General features: G+C 47.1%; 1 protein-coding gene across 4 annotated transcripts in view; it reads left to right on the top strand.

Annotated features, from left to right (window-relative positions):
- The window catches only part of UBASH3B (ubiquitin associated and SH3 domain containing B), a 139,567-nt gene that overhangs the window by 15,369 nt on the left and 102,184 nt on the right, over positions 1 to 22,014 (top strand). Inside the window, exon 1 of one of the 4 annotated variants that reach the window (XM_038535859.1) lies at positions 5,491 to 5,716. The exons of the other annotated variants lie outside the window; for them this stretch is intronic. Coding sequence (XP_038391787.1) covers positions 5,589 to 5,716 — 128 coding nt within the window. The 5' untranslated portion in view covers positions 5,491 to 5,588. Of the gene's footprint in view, positions 1 to 5,490; positions 5,717 to 22,014 lie in introns of those variants that run through there. 4 annotated transcript variants of the gene reach the window in all.

Raw genomic sequence — 22,014 nt, 5'->3', positions numbered from 1 at the left:
GATTCTCAGGTCTGAGTTCTTAACCAGCACCCACTGTGTTGATGTGTAGCTGGTGTTTAGTTAAGTTTGAGAGTAGCAGGAGGAAGCAAACTTGAGGTCCAGAGAAATAATGTGGTGTCCTTAGATTCGTAGAACTGGGGTCAGGAAGGCAACCTGATTTGCTCATTGGTTTAATCCCTTACTGGGCCCAAATAGTTGCAATGTGGTTGGCTGTCTACTGATTTCCTATAGAGTTACAGTGATATCATCCTTTCTGAAAGCGTGTGTGTGTCTGTGTGTGTGTATGTGTGTGTACACACTACCCATCTCACCTCCAGACTTTGAGAAGACAGGCACAGGATTATACTCAGGGAGTTTACAGAACCTCTCCTGGCTGCTACCTGTGTTGCAAATTGAACCCTCCACAGTAGAAATAGGAAACGTCCTCCTGTTGTGTGGCCTGCATGAGGGGCTCCTTGGACAGAGTATGTGGTGGTTTGCCTATGAAATAATACACACAAAATAGTGCAGAGCCGACTCTTCAGTGCACAATAAATAGTAGATATATGGTGGTTCAGATCACTAGCTTTGGAATCACAGGGTTATGTGGGACGCAGTCAGTTGGACTCTGGGTATAAGTTAACGAGCCACTGTAAATCTGTGCATTCCTAAGTTCTCTTCCCAACATCCTTAAGACCTGGGGCCTAGGGATGATTTGCGTCGCATTCGATTGATTGGATAAGCGTTCTGGGGAGGGGCAAGGGGATGAGAGGAGTTGGTCCAGGCCTATGGAACGGCTCTTTGCCCTGGTGCAGAACTCCACGCACAGCCACACCACTCCTGGCTCACAAGTACACAGAGCTACTCTCCTTCTCAGGAAGAATTCCCGACACGTCAGCAGTGCGGTGATGATGGCAGGGGACCCCGGGGAGTCAGCTTTTAGGTGGTGCTTATAGATCAACAGATCATCAAGATGAGCCTTTAGGGACCTCCAGCCTCCCCGAGACCTTCAGCAACTCTGTGCATCAGGATGGAGGAGCACGTTTGAAGTTCTTATCTTCCTCCAACTGTAAGATCACAGGGCTCTCAACTGTAAGGCTGAACAGACGGGCCTACCCCTCTGCTGTCTGACTGCTTTAGGCACCGCAGACCTCTGGGTGTCACTTCATCCATCAAACCATGGCAAGGAGGAGGCAAGGGCGCCTGTCCTGTCATGGCCTGTGGCTGCCAGCCTGCGGGCCTGCAGGGTGGGGAGGTGGGCCAGCGGGGGGAAGAGGGGCTGGATGCCAGGGAAACCACTTCAGCAACATAGCATAATTGGTGGAGGCTTTCAAATCGAATGACTCTCAGGGGACCTTGAATAAACAAAGAAGGTTGATGCTTGCTAGACAGCTGGCTCTGAAAGATATGAGAGATAAAGGGGTGAGTCTCATTTGAATTTCTTTCTTAATTTCTCCTTTCCATCTTAGGCATGGTGGGGAACTAGCCAATGCTCTTTTCAGTTGACCCAGGAAACAGATAGTGTGGGGCTAACTGTGTTTAGTCTGAAGATTTTTTGTTTTTAAAGATTTTATTGATTCAAGAAAGACACAGAGAGAGAGGTAGAGACCTAGGCAGAGGGAGAAGCAGGCTCCCTGCGGGGAGCCCCATGTGGGACTTGATCCCAGGGCCCCGGGATTACACCCTGAGCTGAAGGCAGACGCTCAACCACTGAGCCCCCAAGCATCCCTAGTCTGAAAGAAGATCCTATAATTCAACAAAAAGTTACTGAGCAACGATTTGATGCCAGGCACCTAGGATTTGTGCCGAGCGTTGGAGGTACTGATATGAGTAAGACCCCGTCCCTGACCACAAGGAGCTCTCAAGCTCTTGGGTAAGATAGATGCAAGCAGAAGCCTGCAATATCATGTGATAAGATAGAGAGGGAGGAAGGTTCTCTCTTCTGATGTCTTGAGGGCTACCGTAAGAAAAGAGGATGCTTATTTTGTGGACCTCAGTGGGTTAGTTACATTGCTGGGGGTGAGAGGAGTGGTTTGGTGGGGGCAGACTCTAGTTCACCAGAAAAACAGTTTGGAAACCAGTGGCCCAACTGTGCTGTACTCTGCGTCCCGAGGTAGTATTTTCTCTGCCAGTTATGACTGTGACTGAGCTTCCTTTTCAGCCTCCTCAGAAGGATTGGAGTTCTAGGTTGGAGAGCATATCTGAAGTCCCTGCAGGGAGTAGGCTGGGCCAGCCTGAGATCTGAGGTCTGTGTGGAAGGATATGAAATCTGAGGGTGTCCTTTATGAGGAAGCTTCTGGATAGGTGCTTTCACATGCATGATTCTACAGCTCTGACTGTATAGCTGATCATTTCCTCTATTTAAAATATGGATGGGTGAAGGGATGGGGTACCTGGGTGATAGGCATTAAGGAGGAGACTTGATGGAATGAGCACTGGGTGTTATATGCATTTGATGAATGACTGAATTCCACCTCTGAAACTAAATAATAATAATAAAATAAAATAAATAAAATAAAATAGGAAAAAAGGCCTACAGAAGTGAAATGCACCCAAAACAATTAAGGGGTGCAACTAGGCAATCCCAGGATCATGAGCATACAGATATTGGATAGCCAAGAGGTAGGGAGAGCTAGTGAGGGGGTGGATCTGACCTCCAAGCCTGCTCCCTTTAAAATGTCTTGGTGCCAAGTCTCTGGATTCTCTGATCACCCCCTTCCCAGGCATCCTTTCTGGAGCAGCCCCAGCGGGGTTGGTTAGAAATGGATCATTCACACGCAAGGGTTGAAGGGATGCGTAGTGCTGAACTCAGGGAGTCAGACGAGGGGCTCTGAAGGGTGAGCCTCAAGCACTCACTTGTTGGGCAGTACTCACTGATGTGGAATCAGCTCCAGGCATGTGATCACTTTGGGATGGAGGGAGTGGGCAGAGGGTCAGAGAAGCAGCAGCAGTGAGCCGCATGCAGAGGAGATGTACAAGTCCAGTGTAACCAAGTCAGGGTAAAACAGCCGCCCTAAGAATCGGCTCTGAGAAAGAACTTGTAAGTTGGACAGAATGGGCAGGAGGGTGGCTTTGAGTTTTATAACACATTAAGGAGGCTGGAGATTTCAGCCGTAAAAGAATTAGCCTTAAGTCAGCCTTGAACTCTTTGCAACAGAAAATTCTAGAAGGGCTGATGTCCTTTCCATTGTCAGTGCAGTTTCTGATGATGGAGAGAACGTATGTGGCAACACGTTTTGCTAAAGAATCCAAGGTTATTTCCTTGTTTGGTTTTCTTTGCTCTGGGATTGCCTTTCTACAAAGGGAGTTTTCTCCTTTAAACGAAAAGGAAGAAGGTCACCATGAAGGAGGAAGTACTACCATGTTTTTTTAGCCTTTCTCTGCTCACTGCTGGACTCCTGCCAAAATGTTGGGAGTACCATCAGAGAGTTGTATGTCAGGGTCCAGGGTGCCTCCTTCTCCCCCGTGCACCGATTTCCTGTTCATGGGATGGTTTTGTTTGTTTGTTTTTTCAACACACAATTATCAGGCTTGCACCCTGCCAGGATCAAAAGAAAAAATGATGCATAAGGAATGGCCCCTGCTGCCTTGGTGCCCTCAGTCTACTAGGGAGGACCGAGACGTGATCAAATAAGTGCATTGCACACTGCTATGTGCCAAGAAACAGAGAGATATAGACTGTGCTGTGGAATGGCCCAGGAGCTAGCAAATCACTCTGCCTGGAGGCCCATGGTTCTTCCGAAGATCTGGACAGTGTGAAGTGCATTTTAAATACTATTTTTTAGGGGATCCCTGGGTGGCTCAGCAGTTTAGCGCCTGCCTTTGGCACAGGGCGTGATCCCAAGGTCCGAGGATCGAGTCCCACATCGGGCTCCCTGCATAGAGCCTGCTTCTCCTTCTGCCTGTGTCTCTGTCTCTCTCTCTCTCTGTCTCTCATGAATAAATAAATAAAATCTTAAAAAAAATAAAGACTATTTTTTAAAGGTGTTTTAGGTTAATAACAAAATATAGAGATTTCCCATTACCCCTTGCCCCCACACATGCCCCAGCCTCTCCCATCCTCAACACCACTCACCAGAGTGGTATCTTTGTTACAATGAACGAATCTATAGTGACACATGACAATCACCCAAAGCCTGTAGTTTACCTTGGGGTTCACTGTTGGCATCATATATTTTATGAGTTAGGACAAATGTAAAATGGACACGTATCCATCCTAATAGTGTCATACAGAGTATTTTCATTGCCCTGAAAAAGCCTCTGTATCCTACCTATTGCCTATGCATCCCCCCACCCCTACCCCCACAATCCCGGGCATTCCTCCTCCTGCAGCCACTCCATAGTTTTGCCTTTTCCAATATATCATATAGTTGGAACCCTACACCATGCAGCCTTTCCAGATAGGCTTCTCTTACTTGATAATATAATTTGATGTCACTCCATGTCTTCATGGCTTGATAGTCCATTTCTTTTGAGCACTGATTAATATTCCAGTGTCTGGATGACCACAGTTTATTTATCTATTCACCAAATAAAGGACAACTTGGTCGCTTTCAAGTTTTGGCAGTTATGAATAAAGCTGCCATACACATCTGCATGCAGGTTTTGGTGTGGACATAAGTATATTCAACTCCTTTGGGGAAACATCAAGGACCATGATGGTAAATGCCATTTATAATCATCTCGTATGTGCCAGTCACTAGCCTCAGCGCCTTACAAACACTATGTCGGTTACTCTTCACTGAAAACCCATGCAGTTAGTATTAATAGACCCATTTGCAAATGAGCAAATAGGGCCTCAAAAGGTGATTTACCATGCCTCATGAATATGTGACAGAGCTGGGTCTCTAACCCTGGGGTTTATTTTCTTTCGTTCTTTTTTTTTTTTTTTTTTTTTAAGATTTTATTTATGTATTATGAGAGACACACAGAGAGAGGCAGAGACACAGGCAGATGGAGAAGCAGGTTCCCTGTGGGGATCCCATCCTGGGACTCGATCCTGGGACTCTAGAATCATGCCCTGAGCCAAAGGCAGATGCTCAACCACTGAGCTCCCCAGGCATCCCTAACCCTAGGGTTTCTGACGCCAAAGCCCTTTCCGTTAGACCTCAGTCAGGGTGCCTCAATTGCTGCTTTACTGGTTTATTTTTGTTCCTGGATGACAGCTTTAAGCTCACACACAGAGCTCTAGCACTCTGACTGGCAAATAAACGTTACTGGCAGCTCAGCCAGCTGCTGCTTCCTGTGTTTATAGCCCACATCGCAGGAAGGTGTCTTAAGAGTTGTTTCGAGTGTTGTGTCTGCTTCTCCTTGTGAAAGTGTGGATGCCACCTCTGAGAGGGAGGAAGATGACATGGGCTGCTCAGTGTTGGGTGGCAGTTCCCATGTGGTGGGGACTTGGAGAGGAATGCGTCTGTCCCCGGATGAGATCAGAGGCTTTGTTCTGTTTGGTCTGTAACCATGTGGTCTCAAGAAGTCAATGGACTGTGAGGTCAAAGTTCTAGAACGTGCTCCTCGGCTGATCTTTCCTGTGACTTTGGGTAAGACGGTTTACGTCTGCTTTGCCCATCTGTGCAATTAATTATCCAGAGTTTCCAGGAGCGCCTCGGATGCGCCCAGGGTCATGTAGATCGACGAGCCGCAGACAAACAGGATGCATTCCTGGCCCCCGTGGATCCCTGAGATTAGGAGAGGGGCAGACAGATACAGAAGCAGTGGATAATCACCAAACAAGGAGGTAGGACGCGCTGCAAGGGGAGCCAGCTTTCCTCCAAGCTGTCAAAGGGCCGTCTTGAGACTGCAGGTTGTTTTTTTTTTTTTTTTCTTGGAGCTTCTTAATTAGAGATAGCTAGTAAGATCTTACTTTTGTTGTGAACCTACTGTGTGTGTGTGTGTTACTCTTTTCTTCATCCTGAGGGGACCAGTAGGTAGTGTTTCCATTTTACAAATGAGAAATGCCAGGCAGATCAATCAAAAACTTTTTGTAACTTGTGAATGACTACACCAACATGGCCAGGTCAGGCTGGTTTTGGAGCCTTTCCCTTCCCACCTCCTAAAGATTCTTTGAAGATTTCATTTTAAGGGTTCAAGAGTACCCAGCAGGCCCATGTTGAGCTGCTGCTGAAAGGCCTTCTGCTACTTTCCCTTTGGCTCCCTTGTCTGTGTTTCCAGGTATCATTTAGGAGGTGATGACCACTTGGTGGTTGCCTGTCCTTCCAGCCCCCTCATCCTCACCTACCCCTGCACCCCACACCCCGCCCCCCGTACTCTGTAGAGCTCAGCTGTCTTTGCTCAAGTTCCCACAATTTGAACACAGTGTTAATCGATGAATCAACAGGAGCCTTCTTCCTGGGTGTGCTTTTTTCTCAAGTGAAATCATAAACGTCCTTTTCACACGGGCCACCCTTTGAGAACGTTTCTCAGATTGCAGTACTCGTTTCTCACTTCTGGGTCAGGCTGTCCCCACTGCCATCCTGGGGCAGGACGAGGGCGCACAGAGGTGGTGGGTATATGTGTGGGCATGCACATCTGTGTGTCCTGCCCCAGCACGCTAGATGCGCCCCATCCCATGCCTCTTTGGAGCGCTTTGCCTGTCACATCATCATGGTTGGTTTACACGTCTCCTCCAGACTGGACTGTGTCTCCTTGAAGTGATGGTGCCTTAGTTTTTCTTGTTTCCCTAGTACTTTGCATGGTGCTTAGTACTTAGTGAGCACTCAGTATGCTCATTCCTTTATTAACATTTATTATTTCTTCTCTTTATATATTTATTCATTTGAGAGAGAGCAAGCATCAAGAGCACCAGGGTGGGGGCAGAGGGAGAGCCTTTAAACAGATTCCACTTAGTGTGTAGCCCTTTACCAGGCTCAATCTAATGACCCTGAGACCATGACCTGAGCCCAAACTAAGAGCTAGATGCTTAACCGACTAAACCATCCAGGCGCCCCAACATTTATTATTTGTGTGCTCTATACTACATGCCAGGGGGACGATGGCAAGCAGAACTGGGCTGGTCCCTGCTTCCTTCATGAGCTTAATGATGAAGGTTCATTAAAGGAAATGGAGCTTGATCAGATTATCTGTGAAGGGAGGCTGCGGTGTAGTCACCCCGGGCTGCCCGGATAAAGTGCCACGGACTGGGCAGTTAAATTTTTTTTTTTTTATGATAGTCATCACACAGAGAGAGAGAGAGAGGCAGAGACACAGGCAGAGGGAGAAGCAGGCTCCATGCACCGGGAGCCCGACGTGGGACTCGATCCCGGGTCTCCAGGATCGCGCCCTGGGCCAAAGGCAGGCGCCAAACCGCTGCGCCACCCAGGGATCCCCCGGACTGGGCAGTTAAACCACCGTCAGTTACTCTCTCATAGGTGTGCAGGCTGGAAATCCAAGATCAAGGCCTGGCAGGGTTAGGGTTCTGGCAAGGGCCCTCTTCCTGGCTTGCAGATGGCTCCCTCCTCCCCGCATCTTCACATGGCCTTGCCCTGGGCAGGTGCCTGTGGAGAGAAGTTCCTCATCTTACAAGGACCCCGAATCCTATCAGATCTGTGCTCCCCGATCATGAGCTTATCTAACCCTCGTGGCCTCGCAGAGGCCTCATTTTCAAATACCATCAGATGCTCACGTTGGAGGGTAGGGCTTCAATGTGTGAGATTGGAGGGGACACAATTCAGTCCAATCCATAGCAGCTCTCAACGGCCTTCTGGAGAGAGCAGCTCTGGGAAGTTAAGGATGGAACTTTCGGCCAGGTGGAGGAAAGGTGGGGAAGATGCCACACCAGGCATCCAGCACCCTCCACACAGACTCCTCCCAACCCCCCCCCCCCAGCACCCATCCTCCTTCCCCAGCCCTCTCCACTGGCTGGGCTGCCGGGATCGTGGCGCCTGCCCTTCTGTCCACTGGGCCTGCGCTCTGCCTCCGTCTGGCCGGCTGATCCACATTCCTCTGGCTTCAGGTAACCAGCAAGGAAAGAGGAACCACAAGAAATGAGAAGGAAAATGCCTTCGGCCTCAGGCATCTGCTCCCGGAGCACTTCTCGGGAGCACCTCCCCGAGTCAGGCCCAGGCCCAGGGTCTCCCTGCCGCAGGCGGAGCTGCCGGTACCGGGCCCCACAGGCTCCGAGTTCCAGGGGTGTGTTTGCAGGAGCCGCTCCCGGTTCAGGAGTCCTCTGACTCCGCAAAGGGGCCAGCCCCGGGAGGAGGCTGCTAGCCCCAAGCTCTCTGAGTCTCAGAGCACAGGCTGACTCTCCGTCTCCTTGAAACACTGATACAACTAATTCCTCCGTCAGTTGCAACGGAGAGCATCGACCTCGGAGGCCTGGCTTGGGGAAAAGCAGACACGCACCAGGATTCAGACAGTGCAGGCTGCGGCCCCAGCTTTTCACTGGATGTGCTGGTTCTACAGGTTCCTCGGTTCTACAGGCCTCATGGTGTCTGTGGGCATTTCTGTGGTTCCATTCCAAATAATGCGTGTTGTACCCCTGCTATGTGCCGAGCGCTCTGCTTGCTTAGTGGCCGTGCAGGAGTACATGCCACGGCCTCTGCTTGAAGGACACAGGTCCTGGGGCGTGTGATTCAGGCCATGAAGAGGGTCAGGAGGCACTAAGGGACCTCGCTAAAGGGCCACTCAACTCAGCCTCAGGGAATCCAGGAGGGCTCCTTCCTTTTCTTTCTCTCTTTTTTTCTTTCTTTCTTTCTTTCTTTCTTTCTTTCTTTCTTTCTTTCTTTCTTTCTTTCTTTCTTTCTTTCTTTCTTTCTTTCTTTCTTTCTTTCTTTTTTTCTTTTATTTATTTATAAACGAGAGACACAGAGAGAGGCAGAGACACAGGCAGAGGGAGAAGCAGGCTCCCTGCGGGGAGCCCGATGTGGGACTCAATCCCAGGATCCCAGGATCACGACCTGAGCCGAAGGCAGATGCTCAACCACTGAGCCACCCGGGCACCGTGGGGAGGCTCCTTTCAAAAGAGGTGCCCCTTAAGCTGAAACATAAAGGACAAGAAGCTGGACAGTTGGACACGTCCAGGGTGGAGGGATGGGGAGACGAGAGAATGTTCTAGGCAAAAAGGCCCGTGAGTGCACAGGCATGTGAATGTGAAAGCCCGGTGCATTGGGGAGCAGAAGGCATGTGTGTGGATGTGTGGGAACGTGTTTCTGGATGTGTGTGTGAGATGCACAGGGGGACAAATGAAACCGGACAGAATTGCCTGGTAGTAAGGAGTCTGAGTTTATTTGAAGGCTCTGCAAAGGCACCAGAGGATGTTGAACAAATCATGGCATAACCAGATTTGGCTGATTAGAACCTAGCCTTGCCACTCAGAATGTGGTCCCTGGACCAGTGGCTCCGGCCCACTCTAGAGCTTGGCAGAAATGCAGAACCTCAGCTCCACCCCAAACCCACTACTTTTTTTTTTTTTTTTTTTTAGATTTTATTTATTTATTCATGAGAGACACAGAGAGAGAGAGGCAGAGACACAGGCAGAGGGAGAAGCAGGCTCCCTGAGGGGAGCTTGATGGGGGGATTCAATCCCAGGACCCCAGGATCATGTCCTGAACCAAAGGCAGACGCTCAACCACTGAGCCACCCAGGTGTACCCCCACTACATTGTAATAAGATCCTTAGGTAATCAGTGTGACATTAATGCTGGAGACCTACTGTCTGTGATAAGGGTCAGTAAACTTGATAAAGGACCAGATAATAAATATTTTCAGTTCTACAGGCCTCATGGTCTCTGTGGCAACTATTTAACTTCACTGTCGTTGTCGTGCAAAAGCAGGCAGATGATATGTAAACAGATGAGCATGGCTGTGTTCCAATAAAAGTTTATTTATGGACAATGAAATTTGAACTTCATGTTATTTTCACCTGTGACAACAATATTCTTTTGGCTTGTGTTTTTTTTTTTTTTTTTCTTTCAACCATTTAAAAATGTAAAACTCATTCTTCTCTTGTGGGTTGTAGGCAGGAGATTGGATTTGACCACAGGCTGTAGTTTGCTTGCTCCTGACTGTAGGATTCAGACCTTCGGCTTTCATATGATGGCTCCTGACCTTTATGCCGTATTGTGAAAACCCAGTGAACTGGGAATGACATGCAAACCCTCATTTTCAGATGAGGAAATGGAGGCCCAACTGGGAAATTGACTTTCTCACAGTAACACAGCTACTTACTGGTTAGGACTCAAACACAGACCTGCTTCCTTCCAAGCAAATGTTCATTCTTTACACCAAGTATAACCAATTTGAAAGGAGAACTAGAGCCTTATCTATTTTTTCCATGGCATTAGCAGAATAAGCAATGCTTAAAAGGCAAATTACCTTTTTCTTTCTGATAAATTACAAACAATTAGTTACAGGCTTTTTAATGTCAAAACCAAATGCTGTGAGCAGCCCATCCTGGGAAAATGTATGCTGCAGGGCAAGACCCAAGGCTTTTCCATACCCAAAATAAGATATCAAGCCTCTTTTTCTTTTCTTTTCTTTTCTTTTCTTTTCTTTTCTTTTCTTTTCTTTTCTTTTCTTTTCTTTCTTTCTTTCTTTTTTTTTTTTAGCCAAATAAAAGTCAGTGTAGGTGTTATTCCGTAAGAAGTGAAGTTTGGCTAGAAATTATTTCATGGATACCTATTTGCTATTATTTTTACCTTGTTCTTTACAGTCCTTATTTACAAGCATAATAGAATGAATGAAAGGAGTGTCCCACTTGTTTTCTTGCACAACACTGGAGCAAGCCTAAAGGATTCTTATTGCAAAATCCAAGGCGTTGTAAATTGTTTTTTAAGAGTCCACCACTAAATTCCACATCCATAAATACACATTCCCAGCTGTCACCCCTCTCTGCCCAGCCCGACTCCTCAAACAGGAACAGTCACTCACAAAGGAAATGGAGCTCTTGCCTCCTTGAACCTCTTGTGCTTCAGACAGTGATGACATTCAGAGTATGGTCCTGGATCACTCAAGCTGAATATACTCCACTCTGAAACCTCATATGCAGAGAGGTCCTCCAGGAACATGACTGAGCACACCTCAAAGTAAAGTGGGGCCCAGGAAAGTGGGGGTCTTGCCAGCTGTCTTTCGGGTGTCCTGTTTCCTGTTCTTCCACTCTGGCACTGAGATAGTGCCTGGCCCCGCTGAGGTTAATGGGTGTGGGTTTACATGCATCCTCCAGTATGTACACACACATATGCATACACACCCATGCACGCATATGCACGCATGTCCCTCTTCCTAGCTTGGTCCCTGCGGTTGGGAAAAAACATGATGCTGCTACTCAGAACCTGGAGAAACCGGTGAGGTGGCTGAGTGCTGCGGGGCACAGGGACACAAAGAGACAGTCATCTGTTGCCATCATACAACCACCACTTGGTCAGGGCATCCTAGCTGCTCTGCTTCCGCTTGAGAAGCCTTATGTGCTGAGCGTGGCGGCAGCAGGGCTGATTCATCCCTGCCACCCGGGGTGGCCCAGCTGTCAGAACAGGAATGGCCCATCTCCCTGCACTCTGCAAAAAGCGACTGGTGGTGGATCAGCTGCCTGCATTGAGCTGTAAGAGAAGCTCAAAGGTTAGTGGTGAGGACAGCCCAGTGCAAATCCTCCTCCCCAGTAGTACCCTGCTGACTCAGTTTGAGGCCTCGAACCAATTGCTTTTCCTTAAATAATTAATTGTAACGGTGTTCATTATTTAGTACTTGACTGTGTGGATGGTGCAGCGGAGCCACAGTTCAGACCCAAGTATCCGACCCACCGTGTCACGCTGCCTCTCGCCACCCCATGTGACATCCCATCTTCACACCAGTATCTCGGATACAGATGGCAGCCAGGTTCCCGTTTTCTGGATGAGATCACTGAAGCACTGAGAAGTTCATTGGTTCCAGTCATGGGGAAAGGAGGGAACCCAAAACTTCTGATTCCAAAGTCCGTCTTCTTTCCAGTCTGCCTTTCCTGAGCATTTCTTTTTCCATATGAGAAATTGAGAAACATTTCTTTCTCCCTCCATGGGTTCCCAGAGCCTGAGATACACATCTCTATCTAACTGGGAGCTTCTCTGAGGTAGATGTGTAGTCAGGTCTCCAGAGACCAGCTGTCCTCTCACTGTATCCAGCAGGGCTAAAGAAATAACCCCGCTCTGGCCACTGCAGGTGCCCCCCCACCCCCAGGGAGGGTGGCCACCGAGTACCTGCAGCATTGGCATGGTACAAGAGTACCCTGCCCCATCGAATTCATCAGAGTCACCCCATAGGGATCAAAACTTTCATGAACTAAAAAAACAAACAACTTTTGTAAACTACCAATTATTTTATTAATGGAAATATTCAAACTTGTATAAAAGTAATAAGAACGGTATAGGGGAAACAAGTGTATCGAGTTCTTGCTGCTTGATCTTTGGGCATCTGTACCATGCACTCCCCTACCCACTTTTCTGTTCTAATTTTTGAAAAGTAAATCCTAGACAGCATATCATTTTGCCTGTAAATATTCCTGTATGTACCTCTTGAAGATTATAACTTTTTAAAATACAATCACAGGTTCATTATCATACCTGAAAAATAATTGCGTCAAGTATGTAGTCAGTGATCACATACCCTCTATGGCCTTATAGTTTTGTTTTGTTTTTTTTTTAAGATTTTTCTTTATTTATTCCAGAAATAGAGAGGGGGGAAAGTGGAGGGAAGCAGAGAGAGAGGGACAAGCAGACAGCACTGAGCACAGAGCCCTACGTGCAGCTTGATCCCACAACCCCGAGATCATAACCTGGGCTGAAACCAAGAGTAGGATGCTCAACCAATTGAATCACCCAGGCACCCTGCCTTATAGTTGTCGTTTTTTAAAAATATTTTTTTTGGGTGTACATTACAGAACTCATCATGATCAGAGAATTATCAGTTTTTAACGTAGATTTCATTTGGATCAAAACCTCACCTGACCAGGAACTCTTGGTAAGACACCAGGTACAGAACAAGTCCTTACAGGAGAAAACGGAAAGTCTTTGAAGAATAAGCTAAAATAGGGTATTTGTCCTGTTAAACCAACTGGCAAAGTATGTCCTATAGTCTGTGTTCATGTTTAGCTCATCTACTAAGTTGACTGTAGACACAAGATTGACCAATGAGAAGCGATCTTGTGAACAAGCATTTATTGAGTGCCTACTATCTGACAGTAGATGTTGGGGCTTCAAAATCGAATGGAGCACAGCCCTGGCCGAGGATGCTTTTCCTCGAGCCAAGGACAATCTGACAAGTCAGGGATGATGGCATATCATGAAAGTGCTGGGTGGAGTTAGAGACGCCAGAGCTGCGGAGAAGGGGGATGTTAGTCTCATGGGCTGACACGAAGCTTCCCCGAGGAGGTGACATTATGAAGGATAAGAGACAAACAATTTTAGAACTGAAAGTATTTTGTGCAGTTTCCTGGATGTGGAAAAACAAGAAGTGAAAGGATGTAGGCCTATATTCCTTTTTAAAGATTTCAATGAAAAAAACAAAAACAAAACAGAAATAAATAAATAAATAAAGATTTCAACAAGGATTCCAAGCTGAGGTTAGAAATCCTCACGTAACTGGGAAATCATTTGTCTGGCTCTCTCATGCCTTAACTTTTCTGGCTCATCAATGTTTTATCATGTCACTGGGCCAAAAATATAGACAACCAACATGTCCTCATGTGCCCCAGATCTGAAACTGCGCATCTTGTCCTGGCAAGGGCAGGGATTAACGCAGAGTTTGCGGCCAGCGCTCCTGCAGCCTCAGGATGAGAAGATGGGCAGGGTGAAAGCCCCCTTGCACCTGTAATGGGAGGAAAACTTACCTTAATCTTGTCTGCTTGCTTGCTTATTCTCTGCTTCCTCTCCCGCTAGAATGTAGCTTCCTGAGAGCTAAGTCCTTGACTATCTCCCTTCTCACCCTGACCCTACTGTCTGCCAGAACAGTCTGCCACAGCACGTGCTCTGGAATATTGTACAGTTCATCAACGTGTCCATCCTTGTCCGCTCCCTGTGCTTCTTCCAGGGGTGGTCTTGCCCTCTGGATGTTTCCTGGTGGGAGTGCTCCCATGTGTAGGTGGAAACAGACTTCTTACATGTAAAGTGTTAGAAGCAGAAACATCTCCATGATCATGATGACACCTCTCCTTGTTCTAGCACATTACAGTTTATGAAGCATTTCTGTTTTTTTTTTTTTTTAAGATTTTTTAATTCATTCATGAGAGATACAGAGAGAGAGAGAGAGAGAGAGATAGAGGCAGAGACACAGGCAGAGGGAGAAGCAGGCTCCATGTAGGGAGTCCGATGCAGGACTCGATCATGCCCTGGGCCGAAGGCAGGCGCTAAACCGCTGAGCCACCCAGGGATCCCCAGCATTTTATTGTCGTACACAGCAGCTGTGTTAAGGTGATGGCTGAACAGATACTATCACTGCAATTAACGGATGAGAAAACCAAGGCTCCGAGGGGCTGCGGTGCACAAGGATCCAGAGGCAGTGAGGGGTGAGGCAGCATCAGAAACCAGGCCTGCCTGACAACTCCTAAGCCAGGGCACGCTCTCCAGTACCAGGCTGCCAGACCAGTGGGCGCAGCTCCTTTCTCTGCTCATGGAAAACACAGACCGACATAAAGCAGGTTTCATCCCAGGCCACTCAGAAAGCCCTCTGGGGAAATCTGAACCCATCTTCAGCATTAAGTGGTTTGGCGTGTTTAGGGGAACACAATATTCGGGGCTACCTAAGTGCCCGGCAGAAAGTCTGCCAGATAAAGCCTAAGTGGATCTGGGAGGAGCAGACTTTTTTCTCCATTAGACTGAGTGAGGTCAGGTCAGAGACAAATGCCCACAGAAGAAGAGTCTGTAAAAAACTGGTCACCATGTGTCCTGGTGTAGAAACAGCGAGACTCACACACAGTTCTATGAGGGAGCTCCGAGAGCCCTGCTGTGGGGCTCCCAGCTGCAAGCAACTGTTGCTTTTAGCTGGCACTTTGGGGTGCTGTGGGCTGTGCGGTGGCAGATTTACCAGAAACATTGAAAGGGTGCTGACGTGGTCTTAAAAGTTGGGAAAGTGACTATAAAGCATATTTAAGGGCTAGATCTCTGCAGGCTGAGTAGGCTGTTGGCCGTGAGGCACAGGGAAAGAATGTGGCCTTGGAGGAAAGGCCATCTGGGCACGTGAATAGAGCTCAGGGTGGTGGACTTGAGGGGGAGAGTAGAGGGCAGACTATTCCATCTCCCCTCCTTGTCCTCAGTGGAATAAGTAGCCCAGGCATTAACTTGCACCTTTCCCCTGGATCCCCTTCTTTACCCAGCTCCACTCTCCTGTGCCAGCTGATTGCAGGCAAGTCAACTGATCTCTGAGTGAGCTCTATGTTTTCCCAAAATGAAGATGTTTCCTGTTTTTCTGCACCTCCAGGGAGGTGAAGTACAATATGAAAAGTTGAAAGTTTATCCTCAGCCACACAAACAGTTGTTAATTTTTTTTTAAAGGTTTATTTATTTGAGAGAGAGAGAAGGCATGCTAGAGAGAGCATGAGCAGGGAGAGGGGCAGAGGGTGAAGGAGGCTCCCCACAGAGCAGGGGGCCTGAACACTGGGCCCCATTCTGGGACTCTGGGATCATGGCCTGAGCCAGAGGCAGACGCCCAACCGACTGAGCCACCCAGATGCCCCAAACAGTAGATGATTTTGTTACCATCACTTTAGATGCTTTAGGAGGATCTAATAAATGGGATAAAACTGTGACATCTCCAGGTATGCATAAGATGGCAGTGGCCATTTGTGGGATCCTGCCTGAGTCCCATCTGGTAGGGATGGCTAATTACATGACTTTACATGACTTGGCCCTTCGACTCAAACCTTCTATTTGAGATAGCCCCTCATAACACCGGGTTTCAAATGGGAGGCTTTGTGCTACGTTCCCACAAGGGGGAAGAGTTTAGAACTTGAAGATGGTGGAGAACAAGTGTGTTGTCCTGGGGAAAGGATGGTTGAGGAAGGGCTGGGAGAGGGGGATCAAGCCAATTGCATGTCTCCTGCTACGCTGTACATTCTGCACACTATCTCTATTCCTTTGGATGGCCCCTTTAAGCCCATCTTACAGATGAGAAAGTTAACAATTCGCCCAGTGTCACCCACTTGATAAATGGGATCAAGGTTCCGACTCCTGTCGGCCTGAAGCCAAGGCCCACATTCTTTTACCCACAATCAGAGCCTTGTCACTTCTCCATGTCCACTTTCCTGGTGCTCCCAGGACTCCAGGCTGAGAGAATTTTCCAAGTCACGAAGCTAAACTAACTCTGTACTGTCTCATCTCCCTATCTAGACACTAATGCCTCATTTAAGTAACTGCTACTACTGATGATGATGATGATGATCACAATAATAATTGAGCAGAGACAGTGTTTGTGAATTTTGTTTTGTTTTATTGGGTGGCTTCATTTTGGATTCTCTGCTTGACTTCTTTAGGGTGTAGCCATGGGGGCCGGTTGGTATGGTAGAAGCCACAGCCGTAGACAGAGAACAGTCCGTCTGCCTTCAGTTCCCACTCAATCCCTCACTCATGCACTGTACATCTCTGGAATAAGGGGAGCAGCTGAGGAGGCCTCTTGGTTCTGGTTGAGGAAATGTCTATTGTCTAGAACTGAATCCATTAGAGAGGACCTTCTCCAGGATGCAGACACTAAGTGGGAGGGGGATGGGCTCTTGGTTACATCTGATGGGCCTTTAAAAAGCCCCACAATTTAAAAAAGTGATACATGTGTGTTGTGCACATTTTGGAAACTAGAGAAAATTACAAAGAAGAAGAAGTGCTATATTCTATATATTATATGTAATTACATATGAACTGTTGAGACTCGTACCTAGCAATTTGTTGTGACATATTTTTCTGTCGCTAATTATTCTAACATGATTTCTCATGCATTTCTAGTATGCCATTAGATGGAAAAGCTATTTAATCAATCCCCTATTTTTAGAAATCTGGGCCATTTTGTGGCAGTGAACATTCTCACGCATACATCTTTGTGTCCTGAATAGCGGAGTGAGATTAGGGGCATTAGTTTTATCTTTTGCAAAATGGAGGTATATAACACCATTTCAAAGTACTGTCACAAAGGTTATATAGAATAACACATATAAAGTACTTAGCAGAGTGCCTTGCACACCGTTAGCTACCCATAAATGGTAGCTCTCAAGACTAGTTTACTTTCCACCCTATTATTTCTGTAGGTGCCAAAAAAAGTAGGCTTACACTCTCAAGGTTTTTGAGGGCTATGTGGTTTCATTGTGTTAGCCTATCTGAAGGTCCTTGGGAAGAAGAGCAGGTGAAACAGGAAGCCAGTGTGTCATATCCGCTCGGCCATTGCTTAAGCCAATTAGGTAAGGCACCCATTGGCCCACAAATGGGGTCATGGCAGCCAGACTGCCACTGTCCCCGGCATCCCTGGCTGAGACCTGGACTCCTAATCCACAGATATTTTACATGGCCCAGCGGCTGCTAAAGTTTAAATATATGCCCATGAGAGCCAGTGAGAGCCACCCAAAGCCATCCCTCCCTCTAAAACTCATCCTTGTCCCCTTATTTCACATCTTTGTGCCTTAAGTATGAGGAATGATGGCTCAGGATGGTGTACTAGCCCACCAATTATCATCGCTGCTACTGGAAGAGGACTCACCTTAGGGTGGGAGCCCTAAGAGTGGGCCACACATGTCCTCTTACTCCGTATGACATTCTACCTACTAGCAGAGACATCCAGAGCTGAAAAGAAACTTCTTGATAATTGGGCCTGATCTCGTCCCTTCTGGGAAAGACTGTAGCCCAGAGCGCTTAAATGATTTGTTCAAGTCATAAAACAAATAAGTGGCAAAGCCAGAACCAAACCCCAGGTCTTCCGGAGCCCTCCCCAGCCAGGATTTTTCTCCCTGGACCATGCTTATTTCCAACAAAAGGAAAGAAACCCAGGATTAGAGGTCACGGTTAACTTGTCGTCCAGATATGTGTGCCTCTTTCCAAAGTGAGTGTTTCTCCTGAGAGGTTCATCACTAGAAAAACGAAACCACATGGCTGTGTTGTCCTGCCCTCTCCCTGTGCTGGACCTTTCCTATAAAGAATCTGTTAACATCATCAAGAAGCAGGAAGGAGCTTTTATAAGATGCCTCTCTTTTCCCCCCTTCCTAAATTTCATACCACGTTTGAGGCTGGTTTTTCTAAGATAAAGCCACTGTGTTGTGCACAGAAACTTCTGCAGCCGAGCAGCGTTTCTCAAACTGGAGGAAACCGGCCTTTGTTACCTCAGATGGTTGTCGACACAGGACTGTGAAGACCAGCTTTGGCCTTCTCGTGCCGAGAGAATGCAGTTATAGAAACAGTGCCAAGACTCGTCCTTCCCCTTGGGTGCTGCTGGACTGCCACTTAGCTCTTTGGTCAACTTAAAGTTTACAATCTTCAGGGAGTATTTTTGGGGGTGCCTGGGTGGTTCAGTTGGTTGAGTGTCCAACTCTTGGTTTTGGCTTAGGTCATGATCTCAGGGTCATGAGATCGAGCCCTGCATTGGCCTCTGCGCTGGGCATGGAGCCTGCCTAACATTCTTTCTCTCCCTCTCCTTTTGTCCCCCTCACCCTGCTCTCTCTCTCTCTCTCTCTTTCTATTAAAAAAAAAAAAGAAGTGTTTTACTGAGATTTAAAATATAGCAGTTCATCTCTTATTGTGGTAGCCACTGCCATTTGCAGGAAAATCCCTAAATGTCAACTTGTGGGTTGTTTTACAAATGAAAAAGAGACACCTCTGGAATCAGTGATAAAGGCTGCCTTGATTGGCCTTCTGCTGGGTAGGTGTGGAGCTGGCAATTTTGCAAAGTCCCACGGCTCAGGCAAGAGGCCATGGTGGCTGTTTTGAGGCAGGGCCTGCTTGGTGGCGCAATTGTACTCCCAAAGGACACAGTCAAAGCTACCCTCCATGGGCCCAGGCTCATCTGCCCAGGATTTGGCTTCTGACCATAAAGGAGGGCAGTGGGTCGGACAGAGTAGGGTCACAGACTGGGCCAGACAGGGAGTTAAAGAACATTGGAGACTTTCCAGCCTGGGTCCATTCCTTGGCTCTGCTACTTATATAACCGGGGACAAGTGACTTCATCTCCCCAAGCTCAGATTTCCTCACCTGCAAATTGGCATCAACAGAAATGCCAACCTTGCAAGGTTGGGATAATTAAATGAGAGAATGCTTATAAAGAACCTGGCAAATAGGAAGCACCCTAGAATGTCAGCAATACATTTAATATTGTGATGCTTTTACTGACTGTGACTTTAGGGAGTTTTGGAATTGATAGGAGGAGAGGTAAATAGAAAAATATTTTTGTACTAGACATTAATCCCTTCAGAAGCTATGTAGTGATTACTCACTCCATGCCAGGCACTCTCTAGGCCTTGGGGATGCAAAATCAAGAAGCTCCGAGCTTACCAAATTGTACAGAAACACAGAATTGCACTGACCAGGGGTTAATCGTACAGTACAAGGGATACCAGGAGGCATTGTGGTACAGTGGGGAAGGAAGGAAGGTCACAGCTGGCTCTGGCGACGGGCCTCCTCAGAGCAGGAACGTGGAAGGGAGTTTGCGTGTTATGGAAGATATTCCAGGCAAAGACAGAGCCTGCACAAAGGCTCAGAGAAGGGCAAGACAGCGTTTGTCTGGTACAGCAAGAGCATCCAGGGAAACAGCTTGATAGGCTTTGATTCAGCACCAGAGATAGGAGGCAACATTTCCTCCCCTCGAGTTTAGGGACTGATAGACAAGGATTATCCTATTACCATGTGATAATCCCAATAATCAAGAGACTGAAAAAGATTCCTAGTCTCTCCACCCAAAGTTGTAAGGAAAAACCATGAAGGGATGATGACACAGCTGAAAGACTAGGAAAGTAGAGTTCATCAGTTGGTGGAGTGGGGGAGAAGGAGAAACATTCCATAAAGGGCACAAAATGGAAAGGGACGTGGAGGTTTGTGAGTGGGTGTGGGTCACCGGAGGGCACACAGGCCAATAGGTATGGCTGGAAGAAAGAGGGCTGAGATGCATGCCCTGATTCATTTGGCAAATATGTGTGCAGGGCCCTCCGTGCTCCTGCATCACTCCCGAGGCTCCGGGGATGCAGCTATAGAGACCCAATCCTGAAGTGCAGGAGGAAGCACAGATGGTATGTGTGGACCACGGGGTCTGATTTGGGTGATATGCAGGCATAACATTAAGAAACAATGAATCACATGGTGAGCAATGACTCCTTTTCTGATTACAAGGTTGCAGGGAGAGTCTCCGTTCGGAGCCAGTCAGTTGAATATTCATTTTCGAATACTTATCCATCTTTCTAACAGGGAGCCCTCGGCCTTACGCTCAGAGCACTGGCAGGCAAGAGTGTGCAACCGGAATTTAGTAAAAATATTGTGTTTCCTGGGCTTTGTTTTCGTTTTTTAATTAGTGGATATTTTTTGTTTCTGGCAAGTGGTGCTTGTTTTCTCTTCCTGGAGGTTCTATGAAATTTTCTGTACAAGTATTTTGAGTCAAGTCAATCAGAGAAAGACCATTATCCTATGATCTCACTCGTATGTCAATTTAAGAAACAAAACGGGGATCCCTGGGTGGCGCAGCGGTTTAGCGCCTGCCTTTGGCCCAGGGCATGATCCTGGAGACCCGGGATCGAATCCCACGTCGGGCTCCCGGTGCATGGAGCCTGCTTCTCCCTCTGCCTGTGTCTCTGCCTCTCTCTCTCTCTCTCACTGTGTGCCTATCATAAATAAAAAATAAAAAATTAAAAAAAAAAAACAGAAACAAAACGGAGGAGCATAGAGGAGGGGAGGGAAAAATAAAACAAGACAAAATCAGAGAGGGAGATAAACTATAAGAGACTTTTTTAAAAAGATTTTAATTATTTCTTCATGAGAGACACAGAGAGAGACAGAGACATAGGCAGAGGGAGAAGCAGGCTCCCTTCAGGGAGCCCAATGCAGGACTCGATCCCAGGACCCTGGGATCATGCCCTGAGCCAAAGGCAGAGACACTCAACTGCTGCCACCCAGGTGCCCCCATAAGAGACTCCTAATCATAGGAAACAAACTGAGGGTCTCTGGATGGTGGAGGGACAGGGTAACTGGGTAACAGGCATTAAGGAGGGCATGTGATGGAATGAGCACTGGGCGTTATATGCAACTGAGGAATCACTGACTTCTACCTCTGAAATCAATAATAATACATTATATGTTAATTGAACTTAAATAAAATCTTTAAAAATGCTTATAATCAAAAAAAGATATAACACTAAAATAAAATAAATAAAATAAAATAAAATAAAAATTGTATTTGAGTTAAAGTAAATGAGTTATTTTAGAGGGAAATTACATAAATACAGTAGAGTATAGATGCAGATGTAGCCAAACTAATAAGCTGATAGGGGAATGGCTGAAGCCTAGCAGGCACTGCTGTGGCCAACGGGAAACCACTGTAAGTAAGCACAGGGGAGGAAGATTTGCTAAGAGAGACTTGTCTGGGTGGGAGCTCCTTGGATGCCAAAGTTAAGTGTGTCATTGGTGTTGAGGTCTCAGCTCCTAGCATAGAGCTTGGCACTTTGCGTGGGCTCAGTTTGGGGTATCCTAGGGCGTGACACTCCCAAATGATCTGCATTCAAATAGAACACTTGCATTTATTCCTTCCACTCTGATCATCACTCTGTTGCATGGGTGCTTGGAAGGAGCTGGAAGCTCTGACGATGGCAGGACAGGAGTTCTTGAACGAGGACCAGCAGGCCAGAAAGCAGGTGCACTCTGGTCTCCTCTGCAAACATGTCAAGTCCTCCAGACTGTGTGGTGATGACTCCTGGGAACTGTCTCCTTGGAGCCCATGGTGGTCTCTCCATTGTTTTCAGAGACATGACACCCAGAGATGGTGGTGCTGATAAGCAACTAATATTGTTGCCATTCCAGTAGCTCTAAGAGACCTTGTGGGGTTTCTTTTTTGTTCCTTTAAAAAAAAAATTTTTTTTTCACGACTTAGAAGCCTTTATGTAAGCATGTCATGTTTTATGCATCATGGT

This window comes from Canis lupus, chromosome 5, assembly GCF_011100685.1.
Source record: "Canis lupus familiaris isolate Mischka breed German Shepherd chromosome 5, alternate assembly UU_Cfam_GSD_1.0, whole genome shotgun sequence".
Taxonomy (NCBI): Eukaryota; Metazoa; Chordata; class Mammalia; order Carnivora; family Canidae; genus Canis; species Canis lupus.
The sequence above is the reverse complement of the archived record's forward strand: the minus strand, read 5'-3'. Positions and strand labels throughout refer to the sequence as shown.